Genomic DNA, 26,604 nt, shown 5'->3' with positions numbered 1-26,604 from the left:
TGTATTGAAACGTCCTTGACCAGATCTTAGCCGTTTTTGTCTTAATATGTTCATGAACTTTTGGATAAAATTCCCAAACTAAATGTTTTTATCAAAATGCTTTAACAAAAAAAAACTTACTGCACCAAAGTGACTCGTGATTATGAAAGAATGATAAAACTACGATAAATTTGAAACACAAACTGCAAGGCTGATACTACGTGAAAAAGTTGACTTTGCTAGACAACAATCCGACAGAAACCGACAAAACAGGGTTGCAACCGTGGACAGCTGTTTCGTTCTTATTGGAACTCGTCAGTACGGTGTAGCAGTTCTATATGAAGCCAGCAAGAAAGCCAGCTCAAATAAAATGCAACAAAATTCATTCCCTATCAAGTCTCGTACTTTGAACCTGCCCGCCTCCCGAATCATGCGCTGCCACATCACGCGCGCCAGATCCTACGTCAACTAGCAGCATTATCGTTCGCGGTCCTTTGCAGTTTTCACGCCTTATAAATTTGACAATTATTCTAATGACAGTCTGCTCGACCAACGACTTATAAAAAGCATCTGTAGCCGATTCGCAACTCGGGGATTGAGCATTTATGAACTGCGAGCTAGGTTGGGCCAATTGAAAGCCATTGATTATACCATTGATGAGGAGTTTGCGATCCTCATCATTGTGTAATTCTGCCAGCCAAAGCTTAGTGTTGAGGGCTAAAGAAATGGGTTGTCATTGGGGACCCAGGGGAGGGAGAGGGTTAGGACTGCACTTGGAATTGCACTGGTAATGGAAGAACGATTGTGGTTGGGCACATGCCTTCCCGTTGATCTTATGGTTGCACACGTGGTGAAAGCTACACTCATGAAAATTACATTAATGGGTTTGAATTTTTTTTTTTACAAACAACTTTGCCCTCGGGTGTAAGATTGGCAAATAAATTACTAGTGGAAAAACTACTTGGACTAAGCTTGGAAGAAGGGGGTTTGTTCTTGAAAGGGGCAGAGACCGGCTCGAAAATGACGGTGTGGAAGTGTGAGGAATCTTAGCTCGACGGGTATTATATATCGCCTGCAATTGACGAAAGTCGTCATCTTACCTGAGCACCGAGGCCAAGGTATACCTAGTAATCAGCTTCACGACTTATTAAACAGTGTAGGTTAAAAAATGCTACAAATCCGTAGACGATGGTAGCTTACCTAACTGCATTAGCATCATAAAGATTCTAGTGTTCAGAATAACCCACTGAGCTAAAGATACAGAGTCCAAAATAGGTTTCGTCGGTCCACAGAACACAAGGAACTTAGTCAGTCCTACTTCAGATATCGTAAGTTCCTCAATGTTAGGTAATATCTTATCAAAAAAGCCAATGATACGAAAAACACGCTCATCATTGGTGATTTGAGCTGGCTTGAAGAACATTAAGGATTCTTGTGTCAGCGTGCGGGGCAGACACCGGGCCATGCTGCAAAATTCCAGAGGCGGGAGAAATGGCCAATTCAGTGAATCCATGGTTGTTTTGGTGGCCGCGAGCAGTTAGTTAAGCGGTGTAGATGCAGAAGCTTTGTGCTTCATGTTGCCCGAGTGAAAGGTCACATGTGACGGATGTGTGCGTGGCTGTGGTTTTAGGTAAGGACTATGGGAGAGACGTTCTCTTAGTTTGTTGGACATTTAGAGCCAAAAGCCAGAAGTCCATGCTGTGTGTGTATGTTGATAATGGGTCACGCCGATGTTTTGTTGGATTTTTTTTATATATGTGATTACCTTATGATACATCAAATGTTAACATGTAAACTAAACTGTCTCATGATAAGTCTTATTTTTTAAGCAATATCCAAGTCTTTTGTTGATTGGTGATCACCAGGTTTTAGTTAAGACTATCGCTATTAGTAGTGAAGAGATGGAAGTGAAATATATGAAAGCAAGAGAGGATGAAGATTGATGAAAGTCATTTTATTTTACTTCATCTTTTCACCTCTATGGGTATATTACGAATTTACAAAATGACCAGCTCACAGTTAGCTTGGTATCTCAGTTGGTAGAGCACCACACCGCAGAGGTCAAGTGCCCGTGTTTTGACTTTCTCAAACTGTGAAGGAATCTGAGAATAAACTAAGTGTTGCATCACCGCACACAAACTATTACAAAAATAACTTCATCTACAGGGACACCACCCTATCAAACGGCCTTCCATGTGACGTAAGGGAAGCAGAGTCCCTTGGGTAATTCAAACGTGTATTCAGACACAAGTACTTCAAGGTGCGGCATTAGTGGAAACCAGTTTTTTATTAATCTTTACACTTGCACGGCCCGGTTTATTAGAGAATTATTATTTTCTTTGTAATGATTATAGTTGTGATATAGCTGACGAATTGTCCGTGTTTAAATAAAGATTCTGTTATATCATCTAGGCCATGGAAACAAAATTGGTGGGACTGTACTGAGTGATTAATATCTCAAGCACGCAATCTCACGGCTAGATTTGAAAAGTGTCACTCGTAGTCAATCTTCGCTCTCGTAGTCAAACCTAAAGGACCCTCTTAATACTCACATTGTAGCTGATAAACGGCTAATTTGCTCAATTTCTCTAAAAGTAATAAAGTATATCTACGTAAAAAAAAGTCATAGTAATTGAAATAAGCTAATTTAAAATATGTTTATCACTTAACCACGATAAAAACTAAATTTCAACAGAAAACATTTAAAAAAAAGTTGAAAAGACTACTTGCTTTATAGGGATTGTATAAAAGTGTTCCTATACCAAGTTGTTCCCGTATGTGGAACCGCGCATGAGGCTCAGATTTTATTTCGGGTCGTGCCTGGGAGGAAGAAGATGATGGAGCTTGTGTGACGGCTCAGACGTCACAGGCGCCTGTCGAAAAGCGTTCAGACATTTAAATAATACGGGATTACGAGGATAAGATAAGCCCGAAGAGATAACGGAGCTGAGAGAGCTCACATTCAGTGTACATGTTCGAGATCTTCAGCTAAATAGGCAGGAAGAGAGTCCTAATAAAAAACCAGCTAGCAATGCTCGAGAACGAACTTAATACAGGTACAGTAAAAACTAACAATGTCAGTGGATGATGCTTTTGCACGCTTGAGTAACAACAGGAAGAGATAAAAGTATTCCTTAATTGAAAATTGATAGAAATTGAAGCATAACAATAACCTCCAGAAGGTAACTTGGATACAATTCAACTGTTTTAAAAATTTAATCATTGGATAATGCAATTCCACCTGATTGGCTCAGCGACTATGGTGCATCAGCCATTAAACTATGCCGGAGAAATAGCGGCCATTAAATGTCTTCTCGTCGTTCTAACGAAACGAATTCAGCAAAATCTGGCTCATTTTTAATAAAACAATTATACTACTCCTGCTTGTTGGGTATATATGCGATGATAAATAACCAACTCGGTGCGACGAGCCTCATTGGTTATTTGTCATGTCATATCCAACGCACGCTCGTGGACTAACTTAAAATTACAAAACTACTCTATCTTCTGAAAAGAACAAGGTAAGTTTAGTAAACTTTTAAATCTTGATTGTATTGTACGCCAAACGGAGGCTTAAATGTACCATGCATACACATCAACACATGTAGCACCACTGTTGTTGTCCTCTGAACAGTCTATCCAGTCCTGTCCATACCATATCTGCAACTCCTGGCCGCGAGCCAAAGGCAATAAGCTTGAAAGGTTGCGATAAACCAGCACTGTTGATTTGTGTCCAGTCTCTTCAAGGCCGTAGTAATGCTTTTTGCCACAGGTGCGACCCTCCAAGGTTTTAATAGGTGGCAGAAGAGCTTCTCCCTTGCTATTCGCCATGATTGTCATGAATTGTTTGGTGGAATAGGCTACTGGATTAATGCAGCCCCAGAACGAATCACCATATCGTGTGTTGCAGAGTATCGACCCCGATTTGTGAACGAGCTTCATGGTCCTCACACGCCCAGTTTTTGTGATATTGAAGGCGCCGTACTTGTTATCTCGAGCTCCATAGCAAACAGGATCTGTGTTGAGTTTCTGCCAGACGTCTAAAAGTGAGAACACTTCATCAACAAGGTTGATACTAACAGCTGGGTACACACTTGTCTCACACATATGATTTCAATTTAATTTATTCTTAGCTTTCCAAGGGTACTCAAAATCAAACTTCCAGAAAAATTTTTCTAATTTCATAAAATACTTGACACTGAACTGAACAGCACCAAATGGATGATCTACTCCTGTCTACCTTTTGTTATACAAGTGTCGATGCTTAGAGTTTCCCGATTACAACCAAATCGAAATGTTTGTGCAAAACTTTCCGTCGTTCAAATGCTCACGAAGGAGGGCTCCGGTATCCCTATTTATCATGTACTTGAAGACACTAAAAAGAGTCTAAAAACGCAAATTACGAAATGGTCCATTGTACCGGATCAAATTCCTCAACACACCTTTAACCAAGCGTCTTTTGTTGGTTTATTCTCTGAGGGAACTGTGACGAAAATTAACGAAGATAGAAGGAAGGAGGCGGCGTGGCCCAGTGATAAGGGCGCCGGACTTGAAATCCGGAGGTCCCGGGTTCAAGTCCCGCCTTGGCCACGCTTGTAAATAGCCAGCTGGTTTGCCTCCTGCCAGTTGGGATTTTTAACATGTTATGTTTGATTTGATTATTATTTGTTTCCTGTTATTTCTGAGTGGAATGACTGTAAACTAGCTTTGCCGGGTAGCTAAGTGCATTTCCACTATAAACAAAGCATTTTTAATTTAAGCATTTTTAAGATAGGCTAGTGGTTATCAGAAATTGTCGAAGTGCCAAATTAGCTACATTAGGTCAGTGGGGTATGGAAAGTAGCGCGTTAAGTTGCTGTTAAGACTGTGGTATCCAAGGGAGGGATTGCCCGTCAATGATCTTGGTCTAATAATAATAAGCTTTATTCATCCATCTTAAAAAATAAATATACAATGCATTTACATAATTGAATCTAATTGGATCTCTTTCAGTGCAACAGCGCACTAGTTTGTTTATTAGCATCACACAAGAAACCCTTGAGGTGCTGAATTTTTTCAGACAAGGCTAAAGCAATATTGAGGTGTGGTAATACCCTCCAACTGTACTCTTCACTCACGAATTACTACTGACTTGACAGTATTCAATCATCATCATCATCATCATCATATCTTTATTTACCCTCGGATTTACCGAGTAGCTTAATGCAGCTATCATGGGTAGAAAAATTAGAGAACGTACCTTCACATCGAGCCAGGATTGCCTGACTAGCGTTCCCATCTGAGTATATCCAGTACTCGCTGTTAGCCACGATATTTCCTTCACTCGCCTTAATTTCGCCACATGATTTGGCAGGAAGCTCTTGGATGGAACCGAGTGGTGCTACACGATAAAAGATAAAGAAAGTTAGATACGCTCGGCAACAGTCTTGCAATTCAGACTTAATTGTCTGGGAATGTGTAATACCTTAGAAGGAAAGTTGATTAATCAATACTTCAACCATTTGTACTAATGGGTAGTAGGAGAGAATTATGATACAGAGAATGAGAGATATTGATTGATTGATTGATTGATTGATTCACTTTTATTTGAATACGGTCATCAGTTCATCGTTTATCATCGAACTTCTTCACAAGAAAGCAAAATTGACATGAAAGTGAAATAATACTACGTACAATGTGTTTAAAACCGTTGACAATTTTATCCTAAGTTTATCTAGACCGGCCCTTTTTTTATCTTTTAAGTCTGTGTTCAGTTCAGACGTCGATCCGTAAGAATGTCCCACTTAAGCTTTTTTAGAATATTAGAAAATCTAGTATCCCAGTCACTTTCGGTGATTGTCCAATGGTCGTGGAGCTTATTTCCCAAACAACGTAACAGTAGTCAAATGAAGGAAAAATTAATGACTTCTAAAATTACGATAGGCATTCTTTTCGTACTGTTCAGGACAAATGCATGGCAATACGTTTCATTCGTTATTATCGCTGGTACAAAGTCCTCTTTCGTTAACCAAGTATTCAGTTTTGTAACCTCTCACAAGCAGTCTATTGCCCTCTTTTCTCCTCTGGGTACTATCAATATTCGTCCCGTAGTTTAATTGTGTTCACAATTTTATTCTCATACGTTAAAAGGCTATCAGGACAGTGGAACCGATACATAAGTCTCTATACCTTTTGTATTTTGATATAATTTGAATTTTGGAACACGAGTTAAGGTTTTGTCGTGTGAAGTCTTTGATCTTATATTCGCCGAGGATTTTTTGTAGTCTTTGTCGGCAGGTTGTCTAGCCTTGCAAAATTGAACCATTCACCGTTCATAGATTTTATGTATTTTAGATTTTAGTTTGTACATGGTTCCAACTAGCGTTTTTCTTATGAATGTACATCACATACTACTCGTATGTTTCGCCACGTTTGTATTCCGTTTTATGTTATTTGCGATATTTTCAGTTTACTAATCAATACCAATAAACCTTGTGAGTAAATCGTCGTCTTCGACTGGTACAACTTGGTTATAGTACAGGCTCCACTGAAGCACCACAGATTGGTAGCATCAAGTGAAGCTGTGGTGGTGGAATGGGTCGATCGAAAGCCTGATTGATAATTCTTTCGCAAACTTTTAACAGTAAGGTATGAATAAAACGTATCACAAACAAGTCAAGGGAGAGAAAGAGGAAGAGAGTATAAAGCAAATATTTTTAAACATTACCTCGGTTGAATGTGCGCTTCATGTAGAGTCGTTGGTCATCTGGCTTGAAGTCTTCAGGCCTGGCTTCTTTTGTTCTGTCGTTCAGCTCACAAATATTTTGACCAATGACAAAGTTATAACTCTGGCATCTGACCTCTTCCTCGCAACTCATCATGCATATTGCAGGATTTCCAGCCTCTACCGTTTTAAATGTGTGGCCTTTGAGAAACATTCCATAAACGGAGATATCTCCTGCGCGACATTGACCGGCGGCTTCAATGAGACCGATCCGGGACATCAGAAACGCAACCGACAACCAGAAATGTGGCTTCATCTTTGATGAGGATATGGATCTGTCTGCGAGATGCTCTGCTAATATTCTGAAAACAAATTAAACCTATTTATTGTTTAGCATGTGTATTTCTGTTCATTAACTAACAAATTTCTTTTGAAAGTTTGTTTCTGAAATTTAGTTAGCCTGTTGAGGTCTCTTGAAAATTATATGATGCACTATAGTTTTTACTGAGAGAGAAGTCAACTGAACTAGTTTTCATCCACATGATTGTGTTTTGGTTTACGTAAGGTCTTTTGAGATGCATTTTTAATTAATTTTTTTTTGCTGAATTAAATAGTTTCTTTGTTTTTCCATAAAGTATACGTTTTCCAAAGTGACAATTTTGTTTTCGGAAGAAAATACGTTAGAGAAGACTATAGAAGACGATATTAAGTACACTAGTGGCACTAGTGGCGATGAAAACAACCTGCACCGTTTCTGGGGAAATGAAAACAAATTCCTGTTCCTTTAGTCATGAAAGTGAAAGTTCCTTCGGAGTGCTTTGCGACGACCCTAGCCAGCTCTTCACCTTTCATAAGCGAAAGTTTAACATTCACGACTTGTTTAAAATATTTGTAACCTATCTTTTAGGTCGGAAAACTTCTCAAAGTGTTATATAAAAAAATAAATTCCAGTTAAACTTCACCATGAAGTTGATTCCTAACCAGATGATTATCAGACAAGGATGACCTCATTCTGACATCGTTTCGGAGCGTGGAAACAAATTGTATGTCGTGTTCCCGATTTCAGTTTAATTAAGGCGGTTTGGCAAAAACTGTCCTGCAATAACACTTGTTATGCTGTGCATTCACGTACAACTCAAATTAACTACTTTTGTTATTGTTTCGATGAAAACGTTAAGGGAGTTTAAACAAACACATTCATTAGCCACCTATAGAAAGATTTATGCAACTGCAATGGTTAGAGTGGTTAGCGTCGTAATTGAAATTTAAAATGCGATATGAAATTTTTAAAGAAATGTATGTTTCTTAGAAACAAACGTATTACTTAAACCAACGAGCTGTTCTTTGTATAGGCGAAAAGTTAGTTTTCCGCTTTTTTATGTTGGAAAGTTTCCCTTTTATTGAGCTGTGACCAAATTTGTCCTTGAAAGGAAATGTGATGTAATCAGTTTTAAGCCTGGTGAACAAATGAGAATAATGTATTATTCAGTAATGACACAGGCAAACTTGGAAAAAGAAATTCCGAGTGCTCCTATCAGGAGTCGAACCTAAGACCTTCCGATTACTAGTTCGCCTGCTATACCACTGAGCTACAGAAGACTCGTGGGAGCTAAGGTCATAAAACTAAGTTCATGGGACAAACATCCTGCATACTGCTAGGATTGGAATGTCATTGAGTGGCATATGCGCAATGAAAGGAAATGTGATGTAATATTTTAAGCCTGGTGAACAAATGAGAATGATTTATCATTCAGTAATGACACAGGCAAACTCGCAATGTTCTTTATTCATAACAATAATACGAGATAGTACACAGTAACAAGTAATAAATCAAAATTGAGATGCCGAAGCCAGGGGCTTATATATATGGCACAAGTCGTATAGGAGATTGATCAAGATGGTGCAATTACTTTACAGTTACAAATAAATAAATAAATAAATAAATAAATAACTAAAATAAATAAATAGATAAATATTAATATTGATAATAGTAATAGTGGTAATAATGATAATTTGATTATGAAAATTACGGGTAGAATCACATTTACAACGTTTCGGTGTCCTCATGACACCATCAACAGGTCAAAATATAATGTTCAATTCAAGTTCAAGTCCTTTGAGGCTATATTTTGACCTGATAATGGTGTCATGAGGACACCGAAACGTTGTAAATGTGATTTTACCCGTAATTTTCATAATCAAATCGATCACTTTATCATGCTTGATAATAATGATAATAATAACTAAAATGAATAACAAATAAATTATTAAATTAAGCTAAGCCGTGTGTACGAGAGTTCGAAAAGACATACGAATTCACAATGATGGGAAGTAATCTCTAAGTTTTTGTCTATAATTCGAGATAGTAAACGAATTACGTAAGAAAAGAGGGATGTCATTCCAAATTTGAAGGTCTTGTACTGAAAACCAATTTTGGCAAGGACTTGGTCAATTGCTGCCAGGTGACAACCAGATACGACGTCCACTTTATTCTCTAAGTTGTCATTTTCTAAAATTTTCTTTAAGTTAGTTTGTTGTCTATTCGCTTAGTAAAATCAATAATCTTTCATTGTAGAGGAATACAACCTTCCATATTACGCAGCGATTAAAATTATCATTAGATAAAATATTCAGTTTAGTTTCAGCTGAATAACCTTGAAAGATGAAACTTTTTTGGGTTTGAAATATATACTTTGGTTTTCCCGAACCACACGGACCACATGGAGGAAAAAAAAGAGAGAGAAAAGAATGGGATTGAAGAAATACGCCTGAAAATAACCGAAAGTACTATTGACACTAAATCCAAAAGTTAAAGGCTTTAAAAAATCTTAAAGTAAGTGAACTATCGTTGTGGAACTAAGTTAACTGAAACGAAAAGCAGTTTCGAGGTTCAACACGACAGAAATGGAAACGTACTCACCACAGTATCCGTTACTTCACTGAAAAGGCTCTGGAGATCTAAGACAACAATGGCCGTCAAAATATGGCTCAAGCTATCTTTTGTACCTTTCAGCGCTAAGAATGTCGAAAGGAAAGAAAATTTCGGAGAGCTGAGAATGACAGGGGAGATATCGCCAAAATGCTGGAGGAATTAAATACCACGTAAAGTCACTTCCTTGTTGCATATTGACTGTGTCAAATTTATGCATATCATTTTGTTTTCACTCGCGTCAAAGCAATAAAGGTGCTCTTATTGGCCGAAGTTAAATTCGTTTTCGTTATAATTCCTTGGATACAAGGTAACTTTCCAATATGATCCAGCTAGAATTCCATTTCCAGCTGATTATTTTCAGTAATTAATGATAAAGGTGATATCGTGTATTCAGTGTATTGTCTCCAATGTAGGCAAAACACAAAAACCGAAAACAGGAAACGAAGAATAAGTTTATATTTCGGCAAAATCTGTGAAATCATCAGACGAAGTTTTAAATATAAAGTAAGCGAATTTAAATAATAAATAAATAAATGTGATAAAGAATTAGTGCGCTAGAGACTCGCGAAAGAACCGATGGAGGACGCTTCCCTACTGAACCCTAAGGCGGCAGGAGGAGGGGGAAAACAAAATATTTCAATTTCTTCATGTAAAGGGTCACAGCAGACGCCCTGCAGGAGTAGTTTCGCTGCTAATAATTGTGTATTATCCGACCCAAACATAAAACAATTAATTCACAATTGAGGTCGAGTTTTCGAGTAATTTTTAAACGATAAATAATGAATGATAATATTTATTCAAAGGAGTGAACTTCCTTCAGCCTGCTGAATGGTGACTAAAATAACAAGAGTATTCAATATCGTGTCTAAAATTATCACTTTCTAGACACATTTTCGAGCGTCTCAATGGATTCAACTGTCAGCCAGACTTCTGGCTCTCAAAGAATCATTTTAACTGGTCAGAAAACGATTTCACGCTAAGGCTGCATCTCAGCGACGTGGGACATGCGCTTTATCTAATATCAAGGCAAGGCTGAGTTTATAGCTCTAGCTTGACTTGGAAGAAAAGACCCAAGTAACGAGTATAGCAGGTTAAGGAACTTCTTCCGTCGACCATGCCTTCTGGAAATGTCTTCTAGGTCTGCACGACTAAAACTCAGCCAGACAAGTTTGAACCTATAGTTTTAGTTTAGTGAGTATATTGTGAGACGATAGTACAGTAAAGAGGATTTCTGGAAATTAGACTACTCAAGACTCTCGTTGCCTTTCGACTTAGCCAAGCGGGTGCTCAACTGGCAGCTGCCCCTCCTCAATCCTCATTGAGATGCTAGTCCGTCAAAGGATACCCAGTGTGTATGAAGTCTGTAGAAGCATATACTTTTTTCCCTAGGACAAACGGATGGAAAACAAGTCAATCATAAACTGTGATACCCAACCTAAAGCAAGCTGGAGTGACAAGCGTTCGTATCTTATTGTAGGCCTTTTAGAATGGTCGTTCGCACCAAGGCTCTTTTTCATAATGAGGTTATTAGCAACTCGATCGGGAATGGTCTATTGCTAATGCTAAAAATGAAAGTGAAATACATTAATAATCATTAATATATCAACGATAGATAAAAGACTGAACAGATGAAGGACTATTTCAGCTATGTACAAAGTATAGGTAGTCTCGAAAAAAGAAATCCTTAAAAAATTCAGGCCGAACTCTGCGATTCCAGGTGCGTAAGCCAACTGGGAGCTAGTCATTTTGTTCGTGCCTACTGCTCGTCAGGAAAACCCCCTTTTCTTTTGGAGGAGACCTGAACCCTCCAAAATCCAGAACCAGGCAATTAACAAGAACTTCAGGTTGAAGAAAGAAACACTGTGTATAAATACAAACTGTATATACATATACGTAAACTGTAATATAACGCTAAATAACTAGAAATACATGAAAAATTGACAGGCAGTTTTTTTTGGAGAAAATGGAAGCCTTTTTTGCGTTTTTAGCTCATATTAGTGTTCTTTTATTGGTTTTGATTACTGTTTGCTTAGTGTCGGCGCTTTCTAATAGTTTTTGGGAAATCCAGAAATCCAAGATGGCGGATCCAAGATAGTCGCCTTTTCGCAATTATAACGTAATTACCGCATCATATGACATCATTACTTTCCGTTTGGGACCTCAAAGGAAACATCCTTGGACGTAGCTTCTCTAGTTGCGAATTTATGGAGGCGGGAGGGGAATACCCCCTGGTCGAAAATGGTAAAAAAGGGTTAAGGAACAGACACTTCATTTACAACCGGCGTTCGTAGTGGTGACACTCGCTCGCCTCTCACCAGTGTGGCTCGGGTTCGCCTCAGAGATGAAGGTTCCATGTCATTAAAAGTAGTTTTTCGATCGTGTTTCCAACGTATCACTGACCTAAATGGATAAAAAATTATGCTCACCATATTTGTCACACATTTTGCATGAGTCTCACGTCTAATGGGTGACTGAAGAATTGTTCCAAAGTGTGCTTGGGTCCATGTTTTGCAAGTATGTGTTTTGTCACCGTTTCATTTATTAACGATTATTTTATTTCCTTTTAATTAATTGACAAAATTATGTATTTCTTACAGTGGAAAAAGTATTGGAGGAGATAATGCGGATGAGCGATGCATGACGATTCAGTGACAATTAGCTTATTCAAAGTAGAGGATAACTTCTTCAACTTGAACTATAACTACCCTTTTTTGACTATACCACTGTATAATATGTGTTACAAAATGTGAGATTACTTAATTAATAAAATTAAACTGAAAAAATTGCAGGAATCGAATTAAATGCACAAACTTAAGTCTAGAATCATGCAGTGCATTGGCTAATTATCATGAATCATGCACAAAATAACATCCGGACATCGTACGCTTCGGAAGTGTATTAGTACTCTGTACAAGTACAATCCCGCTATGTCACACTCATTCAAGTGTAACTTGAGTAAAACAAATATGGCTACCGTCGCACTTCACTGCTAGAGCATCTACTCGTTATGATACATATGATACAATTGAGTAAAACTGTCTTTATCTTGTTTATACAACAATGTCCGACTGCACTCATATACTGAATTACTTGAACTTAATGATAATTTCCAAACGGTGACGTAAATGTCACTCAAACTACAAATAACAGGGAGCCGCGCGCTTCTGGTTTCGATAAGAGCAACAAGGCTTTTTTAAATCTCGACTCTATGCCAGCAGAAGTTTATATGTACCACGCATAAACATCAACACAAGTAACACCACTGTTGTTGTCCTCTGAACAGTCTACCCAGTCCTGCCCATACCATATCTGCAACTCCTGGTATCGTGACAAAGACAATGGGCGTGGAAGGTTGCGAAACACCAGCTCGGGTGATTTATGCCCAATTCCTTCGACGTTGTAGAAATGCTTTTTACCTTGACAAAGACTCTCCAATCTTTCCAAGTCTTCAATGGTTGGCAGAAGGGCTGTCATGTGAGTATTTGTTATGATTGTCAAACTCTTATTGGCGTACTTTCGATTTCTATTGCACCCCCAATATGAATCACCGTTTTGGTTGCAGCGAATCGAACCTGATTTGTAAACGAGCTTCATGGTCTTGACACTCCCAGTCTTTGTCATGTTGAAGGCTCCATAAGAGTTATTTCGAGCTCCAAAGCAAACAGGATCTGTGTTGATTTTTTGCCAAACGTCTGAAAGTGAAAAAAAATTATTAACAATGTTATTGAAAGCAATTTTTCTTGCCGTTATTTTTGCTCTGAACAAAACCAACAGGAACATAAGACCTTACTACTGATATGTAAAACTTTAAATATAGTACCATCGCATCGAGCCAGGATTGCCTGACCAGGCTCTCCATCGGAGTATATCCAGTACTCGCTGGTAGCCATTTTGTTTCTTTCACTTGCCTTGATTTCGCTACATGACTCGGCAGGAAGATCTTGAATTGAGCCTAATCGCTCTGCGTAATAAAAGAATGAATGCGATACCAAGAAGTATGAGTAATTCGAAGCAAACACTCAGCACCAGTATTATTGTCAAATATGTTTTTCGCTAATATCCACTCCTGGCCTTAAAACTCTGTTTATTGGGTTTGTTGTGGTCGGTAAGTGTTCTTTAACTTTGATGTTACCATGACAATTAATTCACTCTTACTGTAATGTTTTAGCTCATATTGAGCTTGATTATTTTTCGTTCAATTTCAGAAGTTTTGGGGAAATCCACAAAAAAATAAAAGATGACAGATCCAAGATGGTCGCCATTTGGAAATCATGACGTAATTACGACGTCACCATTACCTGTTGTGACCCTCAAACGAAACATCTTAGGACGTATGTCCCACGGGTCCCAGAACACACACAGAAAAAAAAGCCAAAAGTCTAGATAGAGTTAACGACGTTTAGGCTCAATTTATTTGCTACAAACCAATAGAGACTAGTTCATTACTGATCGCTTTTTCTAAAGTACTAAAAGAGCCGCAATACAAAGAAAGTCTTAAATGTATATAACAAAAGTAAAGGCATTAATATTGATCTCTGACGTACACCACAAAAAAATGTATACTTTTTTAAACTCGGCGTCTCTGTTGCTGGATGGTGAGATATGATTTGAACCAGCAAATGGAATTGTTTTAAACGCCGAAAAGACTTAATTACCCATTAAAATACCATGATCGATCGTGTCAAAAGCTTTGATCAAGAAAACCAACGGAGGTGACTAAACCATTGTCAATGTTGAAGTATCACTGATTGGTAGCATCAAGTAAAACTGTGGTGTTGCAAGAGACCTTTTGTCATAAATGGCAGCCGGTAAATTATTCTTTTATTTTCATAGAAATTAGCCTTACTAGCCTCGTTAGCATGTGCAAAATTCAATGGAATTTTTACTCTAAAACGAGGTTAGTAGGGCTAATTAACACATATTGAAAGGAATGATAAATCGGCCGCAATTTATGAAAAAGGTCCATGACTCGATCGAAACCCTGATTGATATATGTTTTCCAAACTGTTAACTGCACGTAAGGTATGAATAAAACTTAACACAAACAAGTCAAGAGAGAGAGAGAGTAAGAGAAAGTATATTTCTGTCTAACCAGGGTACACTAACCACGTGATCAAGCAACATACAATTTTTGTAATTATCACCTCGGTTGAATGTGCGCCTCATGTAGATTCGTTGATCATCTGGTATGAAGTCCTCAGGCCTGGCTTCTTTCGTTCTGTCGTTCAGCTCACAAATATTTCGACCAATGACAAAGTTATAACTCTGGCATCTGACCTCTTCCTCACATCTCATCATGCGTATTGCGGGATTTCCAGCCTGAATTGTTTTAAATGTGTGGCCTTTGAGAAACATTCCATTAACGGAGTTATCTCCCATGCGACATTGACCAGCGGTTTCAATGAGACCGATCCGGGACATTAAAAGCGCAACCGACAACCAGAAATGTGGATTCATCTTTGGTGAGGATGTGGATCTGTCTGGGACGCTCCTATCAGGAGTCGAACCTAAGACCTTCCGACTACTAGTTCGCATGCTCTGCCACTGAGCTACAGAAGACTCGTGGGAGCTAAGGTCATTAAACTAGGTTCATGGGACAAACATCCTGCATACTGCTAGGATTGGAATGTCATTGAGTGGCATATGCGCAATGAAAGGAAATGTGAATGTAATATTTTAAGCCTGGTGAACAAATGAGAATGATTTATCATTCGGTAATGACACAGGCAAACTCGCAATGCTCTTTATTCATAACAATCATACGAGAGAGTACACAGTAATAAGTAATAAATCGAAATTGAGATGCCGAAGCCAGGGGCTTTTATATATGGCACAAGACATATAGGAGATTGATCAAGATGGTGCAATTACTTTACAGTTACAAATAAATAAATAAATAAATAAATAGATAAATATTAATATTAATAATAGTAATAGTGGTAATAATGATAATTTGATTATGAAAATTACGGGTAGAATCACATTTACAACGTTTCGGCGTCCTCATGGCACCATGAACAGACTTCCATATTACGCAGAGATTAAAATTATCATTAGATACAATATTCAGTTTAGTTTCAGCTGAATAACCTTGAAAGATAAAACTTTTTTGGGTTTGAAATATATACTTTGGGTTCCCCGAGCCACACGGACCACATGGAGGATAAAAGAGAGACAGAAAAGAATGGGATGGAAGAAATACGCCTGAAAATAACCGAAAGTACTATTGACACTAAATCCAAAAGTTAAAGGCTTTAAAAAATCTTAAAGTAAGTGAACTATCGTTGTGGAACTAAGTTAAGTGAAACGAAAATCAGTTTCGAGGTTTAACACGACAGAAATGGAAACGCACTCACCAGTATCCGTTACTCCACTGAAAAGGCTTTGGAGATCTAAGACAGCAGTGACCGTCAAAATATGACTCGAGCTATCTTTTGTACCTTTCAGCGCTAAGAATGTCGAAAGGAAAGAAAATTTCGGAGAGATGAGAATGACAGGGGAGATATCGCCAAAATGCTGGAGGAATTAAATACCACATAAAGTTACTTCCTTGTTGCATATTGACTGTGTCAAATTTATGCATATCATTTTGTTTTCACTCGCGTCAAAGCAATAAAGGTGCTCTTATTGGCCGAAGTTAAATTCGTTTTCGTTATAATTCCTTGGATACAAGGTAACTTTCCAATATGATCCAGCTAGAATTCCATTTCCAGCTGATTATTTTCAGTAATTAATGATAAAGGTGATATCGTGTATTCAGTGTATTGTCTCCAATGTAGGCAAAACACAAAAACCGAAAACAGGAAACGAAGAATAAGTTTATATTTCGGCAAAATCTGTGAAATCATCAGACGAAGTTTTAAATATAAAGTAAGGGAATTTAAATAATAAATAAATAAATGTGATAAAGAATTAGTGCGCTAGAGACTCGCGAAAGAACCGATAGAGGACGCTTCCCTACTGAACCCTAAGGCGGCAGGAGGCGGGGGAAAACAGGATATTTCAATTTCTTCATGTAAAGGGTCACAGCAGACGCCCTGCAGGAGTAGTTTCGCTGCTAATAATTGTGTATTATCCGACCCAAACATAAAACAATTAATTCACAATTGAGGCCGAGTTTTCGAGTAATTTTTAAACGATAAATAATGAATGATAATATTTATTCAAAGGAGTGAACTTCCTTCAGCCTGCTGAATGGTGACTAAAATAACAAGAGTATTCAATATCGTGTCTAAAATTATCACTTTCTAGACACATTTTCGAGCGTCTTAATGGGTTTAACCGTCAGCCAGACGTCTGGCTCTCAAAGAATCATTTTAACTGGTAAACCAATTTCCTGCATGTTCCGAAATATATAGACTTTATGGTCTTTGCCACTTAATAATTTACTGCATTGATAACTATTTTCTGACCACAAACTAACCTCTAGAACACAATTTTTAATATTAAAAAACAGAAAAGTCAATATTAAAATGTAACTGTCAACCGTCAAAGCTATCACCCATTGAGACCCTCATTTTCAATTTCGTGTTTTTCAGACTCTCTCTTTATATACACCCGTTGATAAGGAATAAAAATAGAAAATGTCTCTCCACTTCCCATTTGACAAGATATAGGCACATCTCGCATGCAGTGCATCGTATCCAATATAATTCTCAAAGCAACTTTCACCGATATTCTTTTCATGCCTTTGGACCGGTTCTCTTTAACACGGCGGCACCTTCAAAGTTGAATGCAAGGAATATAAAAACCTTTGAAACACTTTAAATGCTGAGAGATCTATAGGAAGAGGATACAAAAGCGAAATAAACCAGAGATTCTCATACTAGCTGTTACGGCCAACCCTTTGTCACTCACTGCAGAAAACGATTTCACGCTAAGGCTGCATCTCAGCGACGCTTGACATGCGCTCTATCTAATATCAAGGCAAGGCTGAGTCTATAGCTTTAGCTTTACTTGAAAAAAAAAAAGGACCCAAGTAACGAGCATATCGGGTTAAGGAACTTCTTCCGTCGACCATGCCTTCTGGAAATGTCTTCTAGGTCTGCACAACTAAAACTTAGCCAGACAAGTTTAACTCTGTATTTTTCCTCGCGAAGCGAGGTTAATAAATTTGTCGGGCCGAGCCGGCCCGAGCGGAGCTAAGCCGCGCGAATTCGAGCGAAAAATATATTTATATATATGTGTATATGTTTATATCTTTGAAGGTGTCCGCACTGTTGCCTGGCAACAGTAAAAAACAAAGTATGAATGACGCCAGACTGTCTGGCGTCGTCTGGAGCAAAATTTGCATACATCAGAAAAAATATGCGTGCATGATCAAATTTCAACTGCAATGTTCATCAATATTCACTGGATACAGAACTATCTCTCCAGAATCTTTTCCCTTTCTTTTAGAAATCTTTTTTGTGCAAGATTGCATTGAAGAAATTACACGTTTTGTGGTCGCGGTAAAATAATTTTCCGTGGGAAATAAATTCATCGAACTCGACAGCGCTGCACGCCTGTTGTACATTACGTGGCGTCAGAAATAGCTTTTCAACCGCAAACTAGCCTGTGGAACTACGAAAAGACCATGCTCATCAAAAAAAATTCCTATGCCCCTTTTAATCTCCTCATTTGATGCTACAATACGAGTAAAGAGGGCTTTCCACCCAGCCCCAGCTTCGCGAGGTTTTGCGAGTCACGTATTTCTGGTTATTTTAGTGTGTGTAGCGTCAGATGATAGCACAGTAAAGAAGATTTCTGGAAACTAGATTACTCAAGACTCCCGTTGCCTTTCGACTTCAGTAGCCAAGTGGGTGGTCATTACAGCTTCCCCCCCCCCCCCCCAAATCCTTATTGAGATGTTAGTCCGTCAAAGGTACCCATAATGTATGAAGTATGTAAAAGCATATACTTCTTTCCCTTGGACAAAGTGTGTGGGAGGCCATTCAACCATAAACTGTAATACCCAACCTACAGCAATCTGGAGTGACAAGCGTTCGTATCTTAGTGTAGGCCTTTTAGAATGGTCCTTCGCACGAAACCTCTTTTTCATAATGAGGTTATTAGCAACTTGATCCAGAATGGTCTATTGCTAATGCTATAAATGAGAGTAAAATACATTAATAATCATTAATATATCAACAACGGGTGAAAGACTGAATAGATTAAGGACCATTCCAGCTATGTACAAAAAACGAAAGCCTTAAATAAATTCAGGCTTGAACGAGAGTCGAACACAGGATCTCTGCGATTCCGGGTGCGCAAGCCAACTGGGAGCTAGTCATTTTGTGCTTATGCAATAAGACACACAGTCTTATAAACAAGATTGAAATATGCAAATAATCTTATCTAATATAATAACAGTGGATGAAAAACTGAATAGATGAAATACCAAGACAGTTTTGTGAGTAACTTAGCCTGTAAAGACCAAATGTCATCGGTAATGCGTCAAAGAGGTTTCGTCCAAAATAACGGCCATGTGTCGTCTGAAATGTCCTTTCTGTCTGAGTTCTCAAGAGTAATAAGTAATGAATAATGCAATTGTGGGTCTGCGTTCTATGTCGTCACGTTTTGCGCGTTGAGGCCTGGCTTCTTTTGTTCTGTCGTTCAGCGCACAAATATTTGGACCAATGACAAAGTTATAACTCTGGCATCTGACCTCTTCCTCGCATCTCATCATGCATATCGCAGGATTTCCAGCCTGAACTGTTTTAAACGTGTGACCTTGGAGGAACATTCCATTAACGGTGGTATCTCCCGCGCGACATTGACCAGCGGCTTCAATGAGACCGATCCGGGACATCAGAAACGCAACCGACAACCAGAAATGTGGCTTCATCTTTCAGGTGAGGATGTGGATCTGTCTGGGACGCCACGAGATGCTCTGCTAATATTCTGATAACAACTGAAATAAATTTGTTGTTTAACGTTTGTCGTTCTGCTTCATTAACTAACGAATTTCTTTTAAATGTTTTTCCTTCTGAAGTTTAGTCGGCCACAAGTTAAGGAGTCTGGAAATTTATATGAAGCACTAAAAATTTTGTATTGAAAGATGAGTCAACCGATCTGCTTCTCTTCCAGACGATTGCATTTTTGCCTGAGTAAGGCTTTTTTAAGTATTTTTGCTTATTGTGTAAACTGAAACGTAGTTAAATGTTAATGACGACCGAGATCTTAAAGAGCCTTCAAAATGGAAAGTTGATATACACAGATGATAACGAGGATTGGCGAAAACTTGAAGCATCAGTGGAACCTTACGGTGTGGAACCTTAATCAAGCTGTATTTAATGATAAGTAGGAACTCTTCTTCTGCAGACACCGGACAAAATACATAAAATGATAACTGTCAGTTTAGGCATGCAGGGCCAGCTGTGGTGCCACAGTTTGAAACGAGTGGTAGAGAGGTTCACCCTGAAGTTATTTAAACTTCCCCAATCACCATTACCCTTAAATTTCCTCGTGCATTGTTTAACGTTTCTTGAACTCTCTACCGGGTCTACTCACTGTGCCCCTGACGAGAATGACAATGAAATTTTGAGTGTATAGTACTAGGAGGAAAATTAGACTAAACTACGGCTAACACCACCATTACTCCAAATATTAGCGACAAAATGTCGCAAAATTAGAGTGTATAGTATAAGGATAAAAATCAAGTTAAACTAATACCAACGCCACCGTCACGCCAGAAAAGCCAGAAAAGCCTAAAATTTGAGTGTATAGTCCTAGGGGGAAAATTAGATTAAGCTACGGCTAACGTTATTTAACACCACCATTACTCAAAACATTAGCGATAAAAAGTCGACAATTTGGCGAAACTAATGCCAAAACCAACATCACATCGCAAAAGAGCGACTAAAGGACCAAAATTAGAGTGTATAGTATAAGGATAAAAAATAGATTAAGCTAATGGAAACATTACCATCACTCCAAAAGGGCGAGAAAAGACGAAAAAGGAAATTAAGCTGAGTTAAAGGAGAACGGAAGACTATATATACAACCGAAATTCGCGGAAATAGCATTAAATTTTAAGAAACAACAAAAAAGTAATGTTTTGTTAGCGCGCTAAAAACTGGGCTAATTCTTACTCATTCTGCGATGTTGAATGTCCGCCATTTTCTGCACATTTTTTTCCGGTTACTTCCAAAAAAGGAATGCCAGTCGCCATGTTGTGACGTCACTGCGCTCATGCGATTCTTCACGATGCGGTGCGAGTGTGTTTCCTTACTAAAATGTGTGTATGGTCGCTGTTTTTATTTATATAAATTGTCCATTAATGCACGGCAACAGCCGAATTCGAACCTTATTTTTTTGAACCAATGCGAAACAACTCCAGTTCGGCGGACGAAGCAAGTGAAGGTGAAGAACCGAGAAGAGGAAATACAACGTGGTGCAGTTATGACCTTTGTAAAAACTGGGAAGGGCAATAAGAAGGTGAATGTTTATGTTCAGGCCAGAAGATCGATGAAACTGTGAATAGAATTTCAGTTGAACATTTTTTTATTCAAGAGATATTAAAAAATCCTAGACTCATTAAAGAAGTGACTCTGTTGTTTGCTGCTATTTTTGCGTGACCGTGACATTAACTTAAATTTTGCGTTTAATATTTGGCTTTGATGTGGAAGTTGATCCGCCTTTTCGCTGTATAACACAGCATCCTAGCTTTCAAAGGGTTAGCTTACAAAGAGAAGTATTAGAGAATGCCATCGTCGGGTTTAGTCAAGTGCGCGTGACGAGAAAACCGCAAGAAATAAAAACAAGTATGTAAATTTCATATTAACTTCGTCAACTTGCTATTTTCGCCTTTGTTTCGAACCCTGATCTTGGAGGTTAAATGCTCTTGTAGCCAATCGAACCCCCTTACGCTTTTGTCAAACAGAACATCTCTTTTTCTGTGTCTATGATTATATTTACGAACGTCTGCAAGTGAGTACAGTGACGTAATGCTAAGTATCCAAGCCTTCAAAACAAACAGCGTGGAACTTTTCGTTATCATTATGAGGTTAAAAGGTAGGTAAACCTTAAAATATTGGGATATTTGATTAATGTGCATATTGTTAAGCAGGTAAAGAACGTTCCATTTTCAGCTTCCGTTCTCCTTTAAAGCCAACACCATCATCAACTTCAAAAAGGGGGAAAGAAGACGAAAATGAGTGTCTAGTATTGTGATGAAAATTGGCCTATCATTACTCCACTATCAACACTATCATCACTCCAATATCAACACTATCGTCACTCCAAAAAAGCCACAAAAAGCCAAAAATTAGCGTTTTTAATATTATGATGAAAATTAGGCTAAACTAAAAAACTCTAAAAAAGCGAGAAAAATTGAGAGTGTATAGTATTAGGATGAAAAACATACTAATCGATTATTATAAGCTTTATCTAAAATTCAATGACTGACAGATGGTCTTCAAAAGGGCCCTGTCTAATCTTAAGTAATCTAACCCATTCATGTCTATGGAAATAAATAGTGATGTTCTAATAACGACAAAACGCTCGTTTTTTTCCTGGATTTACGGCTATATTTTTCTTAACGCCGACGTCACATTAAACAAACAACACCTCGTGATACATCTTTTGAATGCATGTAACCTTGGCAACTCTCAATCGCTCTTCAATCGAGTCTCCTGCAGGCAATAAACACGTAACGTCAGTTCATTGTCGAGCAAGGTGCCCTTGTCTTGACATAAAATAGTTACATTTTTTGGCCCTTTTTATTGTAAAATGGGTTGCACATCTTCAATGCAACCGAAAGCCAAACTGTTCAGTCCTCAAGATTTACCGGTCAGTATTTCCGACACGCACAAGACAATAATTAAAGAAACATGGAGCATGATCGACGAGAATCGAACAACAGTCGGAAAACAAACATTTTTAAGGTAAGAATTCGAAACAGTAAGCAGAAAATAAGAAAAAGAAACAATACTTTTACAAATTCAAGTCAAAAACTGAAAGATTAAGTGGCTTCCTCAAGTTTAATTCTTAAAATGTGTTGAAACTAAGTTCACTGTTTACAAAGCTGCTACCTAATGAAAGTGCATAAATTTGCATTCTTTACCGCTCTGTGTTCCGTGTTCCGAAAATATTGAAATTCAGGTCAATACGCGACTGAGGCTTTTTTTTTTTTGGCAACTGCATTAATTGTAGAATTTAAACATTTATCTAAAGTCGGAAAACCTGTAAACAGAAAAGTTGACTTTCATCTGCCATTGTTTTAACACGTATGTTCAATTAATTTGATCTGATACAAAATATTCTACTTTGTCAAAATTTTGTTCTTTGCATAGTAATGAGAAAAACGGCCGGAAAATATAATAAAATAAACAAATAAACTAAAGAGCTCAGTCGAACGAAAGTTGTTTAAAAAATGCTTTATGCATCTTCAAAATGGAATATGCATCTCTCTTTTTTATCAGAAACATTTATCAGAGACACCCTACACAAAACGTGATCAAATGCATAGATTTCGTGTATCCTCTCCTCATTGTTTTAAGGCGTTCAAAATCGTTATTTATTTGGTCATCGAGTAGCTTTTGTTCTTTTGACTTTCTTCATCTTGGGTGTTAGACGATTTTAAACAATGAATATAGTTATTCTAATTTCCAATAGCTCCATCTGAACTTATTTGGTACGGAGATCGACAATAGACCAATCTCGATATATTAAAATTCTAGTTTGACTACGAGGCCTAGAAGAATAAAACAAAAGAAATTAATTATTCATCTCTAAACCTCATTTCTGTTGTTTTATTCCTCTAAGATTCGTACCCAAGTATGAATTTCAATATTATAATATCGAAATTGGTCTATTCTTATCTCTCATAAAACAATTTGCGGACCTTAATTTTCCATTTCCGGAACTTCAACGTGCGATTTAATTACAGTCCGTAAATCCGAATATCAGACTTTTATGAGGACTTCTGAATTGAGATTTTGACCGGAATTATCCTTTCTTTACCCTTGGTATGTAACCAAAAATAAAACATTGCGATTAGTGAAGACAGCGTTTATTAACAATTATAAGGATCAGAATATAATTTACAGATTGCACGTGACCCGAACCTATTACTGGCCAGTTGGTTGGAGTTTTGAGTGACGTTTGCTGACAGACAAGATTCAATTGATTTTTGTCGTCCTAAATCAAGAACATTTTCGAATATTTGAATTTCAAGGAAATGTCACGAGCATACTTTTACAACCTCGTTGTTACTAAAAATGTCTATAATTTGGAAATCCCATCAAGTAAATCTCGGAGATCTCAAGTTTAATATCTGCATGTCTGATGCCCAAGATGGCGGGGGGATGTTCTCCCATATAACCTAAATAGGTACGTGCGACCCCTAAGGGTATGTATGATTTTTGAGTCTGAAAACGGTTATGGATTTAACAGAAACTGCAGCTATGGATTATGCAAACCAGGTTTAAAAATGGGTACGAGTTTGAGAGGTCGGGTCTGAAAAAGGCTATCGCAAAATTTATACATGTTTTGGTCTGAAATAGAATCAGGGTTTGGAGAACCGGTCGCTCACCCCCAGCAAAAATTACGAAGAGTACCCCCAAGGGGGAGTTCTGACAAACAAAAACGTTGAACTCGCTACAAAAAAATGTCAGTGAAATTTACTCTGAAAATGCTGTGCTGATGCATTTGAGTTACCTGACGTAAAATAATGTAAGAGAGTGCAGCCAGACTGTCTCTCACCTGAAAGGCTAAAATCTCCTTAACGCGTACAGTAACCATTGAATATATTAGTAATAGCATCCTTCTTGTAAACTGCAATAGTTTATTTATTTTTATTTATTAAAAATGTAATGGAATATTTATAGAATAAAACAGATTTTGCTTGCAGATCTGAAGATCAAATGTAGTCGGTCTCTCCGCCGAGCAGTTTCGCACTTAAACACAACTGCCGCTCCATGCATTCGATAAAAGGCCGTGTTACATGTGAGAATTCTAAACAGGCAGCTAGTTATAAAAATCTGCAAGATTTATGTTCTGGTGTGTATGGTAATATCGGCCAAGTTTTCCTTTAACAAGTTTTCTCTTTTAGATATATAGAAAAAACCCGGTTCACCTTTTAACAACTAGTTGGCCTATCGCAGACGAACAAGTCAAAATATTTGAAACAAATTTTCAAAGAAACTGGCTCGCGTAGTTGCAACCTCTGACAAAGTTTTTTTTTTTACTGCTTTGGCAGAATACTGCCCGATTCCTCTGAAAACTCCGAGAAGTAACAGAGCCTTTGTTGTAACGAAACTATGATTGGCAATGGTTATTATTACGTGTGAAAAACACCTATAAAGTTGTAATTTGATTACGTTCTCGTGAAAAAGTAGACGCTTGTCTTCCTCCCTAATTGTTTGCTCTCAACAGTTACACTTCAATCCAGAAAATCCATAAAGAGGGAGCCGACGAAACTGTGGCAAGAGTGCAAGAGGATTTTTAAAAATGATTGATTTCATAACACCATTCGAAAGACGATTACAAAAACTTTTTAGATATACAAAAGGGGGCGGGCCCCTCCACCCTTCTCCATCCCCCCCCCCCTCCCAAAAAAAATCCGCCCCCGCAGTTCTGGAGCTGTTATAAAAGATGTCACGAGAAAGCAGGCTTACATGACTGATTAGGAATAAAGATTCATTCTCGTGCTGTAAACATAGCGAGACTCATTTCACTAATTTAGTATACACTTCATCTTTCTCTACAGAGTTTTTGAAGCAAGACCCGAGTTGATGCACATGTTTCCTGGGAAGGTTGACATTGAGCAGCTCAAATCAACGCGGACGCTGTCCGGCCATAGTAAGATACTCATGAAGTGTATTGAAAACGCAGTACTTTCCTTGGATGACAGTGAAAGCTTTGTTAGTTACCTGGTGGAACTTGGACGAAGACATCAGGTCAGACCACTTAAAGCTCAGTACTTGGAGGTGAGTGTTGTGTCGGTGACTACATTGTCGTAAAATCTGGAGGAGGTATTGTTTGCTGTCAAATTGCAACGATTATTAGGTGAGATCAAATTTTACTTGAGATGAAGTTAACAATGCTAAGAGCACCGACTTGTCTAAGAGTGCGGTGCGTCAAGATTTCGAAAAAAAATTGCTTTAGAGGACAGAAAACCGCTGCATTCTGCAAGGTGTGAGTGAGCATTTCGCTGTCTAATAAGTGACTCTTTCTTGAGAGTGAATCAGAGTGGATCTTGTATAAACGGAACCTGATCCCCTGCTCTCAATTTTCGTTCGTTCGTTCTTTCATTCACTGGTCCATTCGTTCATTCGGTCGTTCGTCAACTCGTTCATTCATTCATTCATTCATTCATTCATTCATTCATTCATTCATTCATTCATCCATCCATCCATCCATCCATCCATCCATCCATCCATCCATCCATCCATCCATCCATTCATCCATTCATTCATTCATTCATTCATTCATTCATTCATTCATTCATTCCTTCCTTCCTTCCTTCCTTCCTTCCTTCATTCATTCATTCATTCATTCATTCATTCATTCCTTCCTTCCTTCCTTCCTTCCTTCCTTCATTCATTCATTCATTCATTCGCTTGTTCTGTGATCACTCGTACATTCATACATTTATGTATTCATTCATTCCTTTCTTCGTTCGTTCATCAATTCTTTCATTCATTCGTTCGGTCGCTCGTTCATTTTTTCATTCATCCGTTCATTCCTTCCCTTAGGTCTTTCATTATTTTTATTTTTCATATTCTTTTTTTCTTAAACCATCCATCCCTTCAGCCATATATTCATCCTTTCTTCCCTTTGTTCATTTCTTTCTTTCGTTCGTTCTTTTGTTCAGTCAGCCATTTAATATTCTTGTTTCTCAACCTTAGGTGATACACGAAGCACTGATGACGTCATTAAAGGAACTCTTTCAGTCAAAGTGGACAACAGAAACATTTGAAGCCTGGAGTGCTTTATTCCAATTTATGTTTGTAGCAATAAAAATAGGCCTGCAAGACACTTAAGCCAAGTTGTGAGTGAAATTCAT

General features: G+C 38.0%; 3 protein-coding genes across 5 annotated transcripts; 1 reads left to right on the top strand and 2 right to left on the bottom strand.

Moving 5' to 3' along the window:
* Nucleotides 1-3,406: 3,406 nt before the first annotated feature.
* On the bottom strand, nt 3,407-7,021 carry LOC146453154 (uncharacterized). Its single transcript, XM_085097023.1, has 3 exons — nt 6,686-7,021; nt 5,219-5,359; nt 3,407-4,019 (listed from the first exon to the last, which is right to left on the bottom strand). Exons 1-3 carry the CDS (start codon nt 6,996-6,998, stop codon nt 3,553-3,555), a joined length of 921 nt encoding a protein of 306 aa, XP_084953149.1. The 5' UTR covers nt 6,999-7,021; the 3' UTR covers nt 3,407-3,552.
* Nucleotides 7,022-12,180: 5,159 nt separating this feature from the next.
* Nucleotides 12,181-19,469, bottom strand: LOC146453153 (uncharacterized). 3 transcript variants are annotated; one of them, XM_085097022.1, is made up of 4 exons: nt 19,261-19,469; nt 14,759-14,891; nt 13,435-13,575; nt 12,181-13,306 (listed from the first exon to the last, which is right to left on the bottom strand). In XM_085097022.1, the coding sequence occupies exons 1-4, from the start codon at nt 19,438-19,440 to the stop codon at nt 12,837-12,839; spliced, it is 924 nt and encodes a 307-aa protein (XP_084953148.1). In that variant the 5' UTR covers nt 19,441-19,469; the 3' UTR covers nt 12,181-12,836. The 3 variants fall into 3 exon arrangements, with proteins under 3 accessions (XP_084953148.1, XP_084953147.1, XP_084953146.1); XM_085097021.1 differs by lacking the exon at nt 19,261-19,469 and adding an exon at nt 15,963-16,160 and having other exon boundaries at nt 14,759-15,105; XM_085097020.1 differs by lacking the exons at nt 13,435-13,575; nt 19,261-19,469 and adding an exon at nt 15,963-16,160 and having other exon boundaries at nt 14,759-15,105.
* A 2,529-nt stretch (nt 19,470-21,998) lies between these two features.
* LOC146453152 (neuroglobin-like) lies at nt 21,999-26,595 on the top strand. The gene is made up of 3 exons (XM_085096967.1): nt 21,999-22,480; nt 25,306-25,525; nt 26,447-26,595. The coding sequence occupies exons 1-3, from the start codon at nt 22,326-22,328 to the stop codon at nt 26,579-26,581; spliced, it is 510 nt and encodes a 169-aa protein (XP_084953093.1). The 5' UTR covers nt 21,999-22,325; the 3' UTR covers nt 26,582-26,595.
* The last annotated feature ends 9 nt before the right edge of the window (nt 26,596-26,604 follow it).

This window comes from Pavona decussata, unplaced genomic scaffold (genome assembly GCF_977016875.1).
Source record: "Pavona decussata unplaced genomic scaffold, jaPavDecu1.1 SCAFFOLD_348, whole genome shotgun sequence".
Taxonomy (NCBI): Eukaryota; Metazoa; Cnidaria; class Anthozoa; order Scleractinia; family Agariciidae; genus Pavona; species Pavona decussata.
The sequence above is the reverse complement of the archived record's forward strand: the minus strand, read 5'-3'. Positions and strand labels throughout refer to the sequence as shown.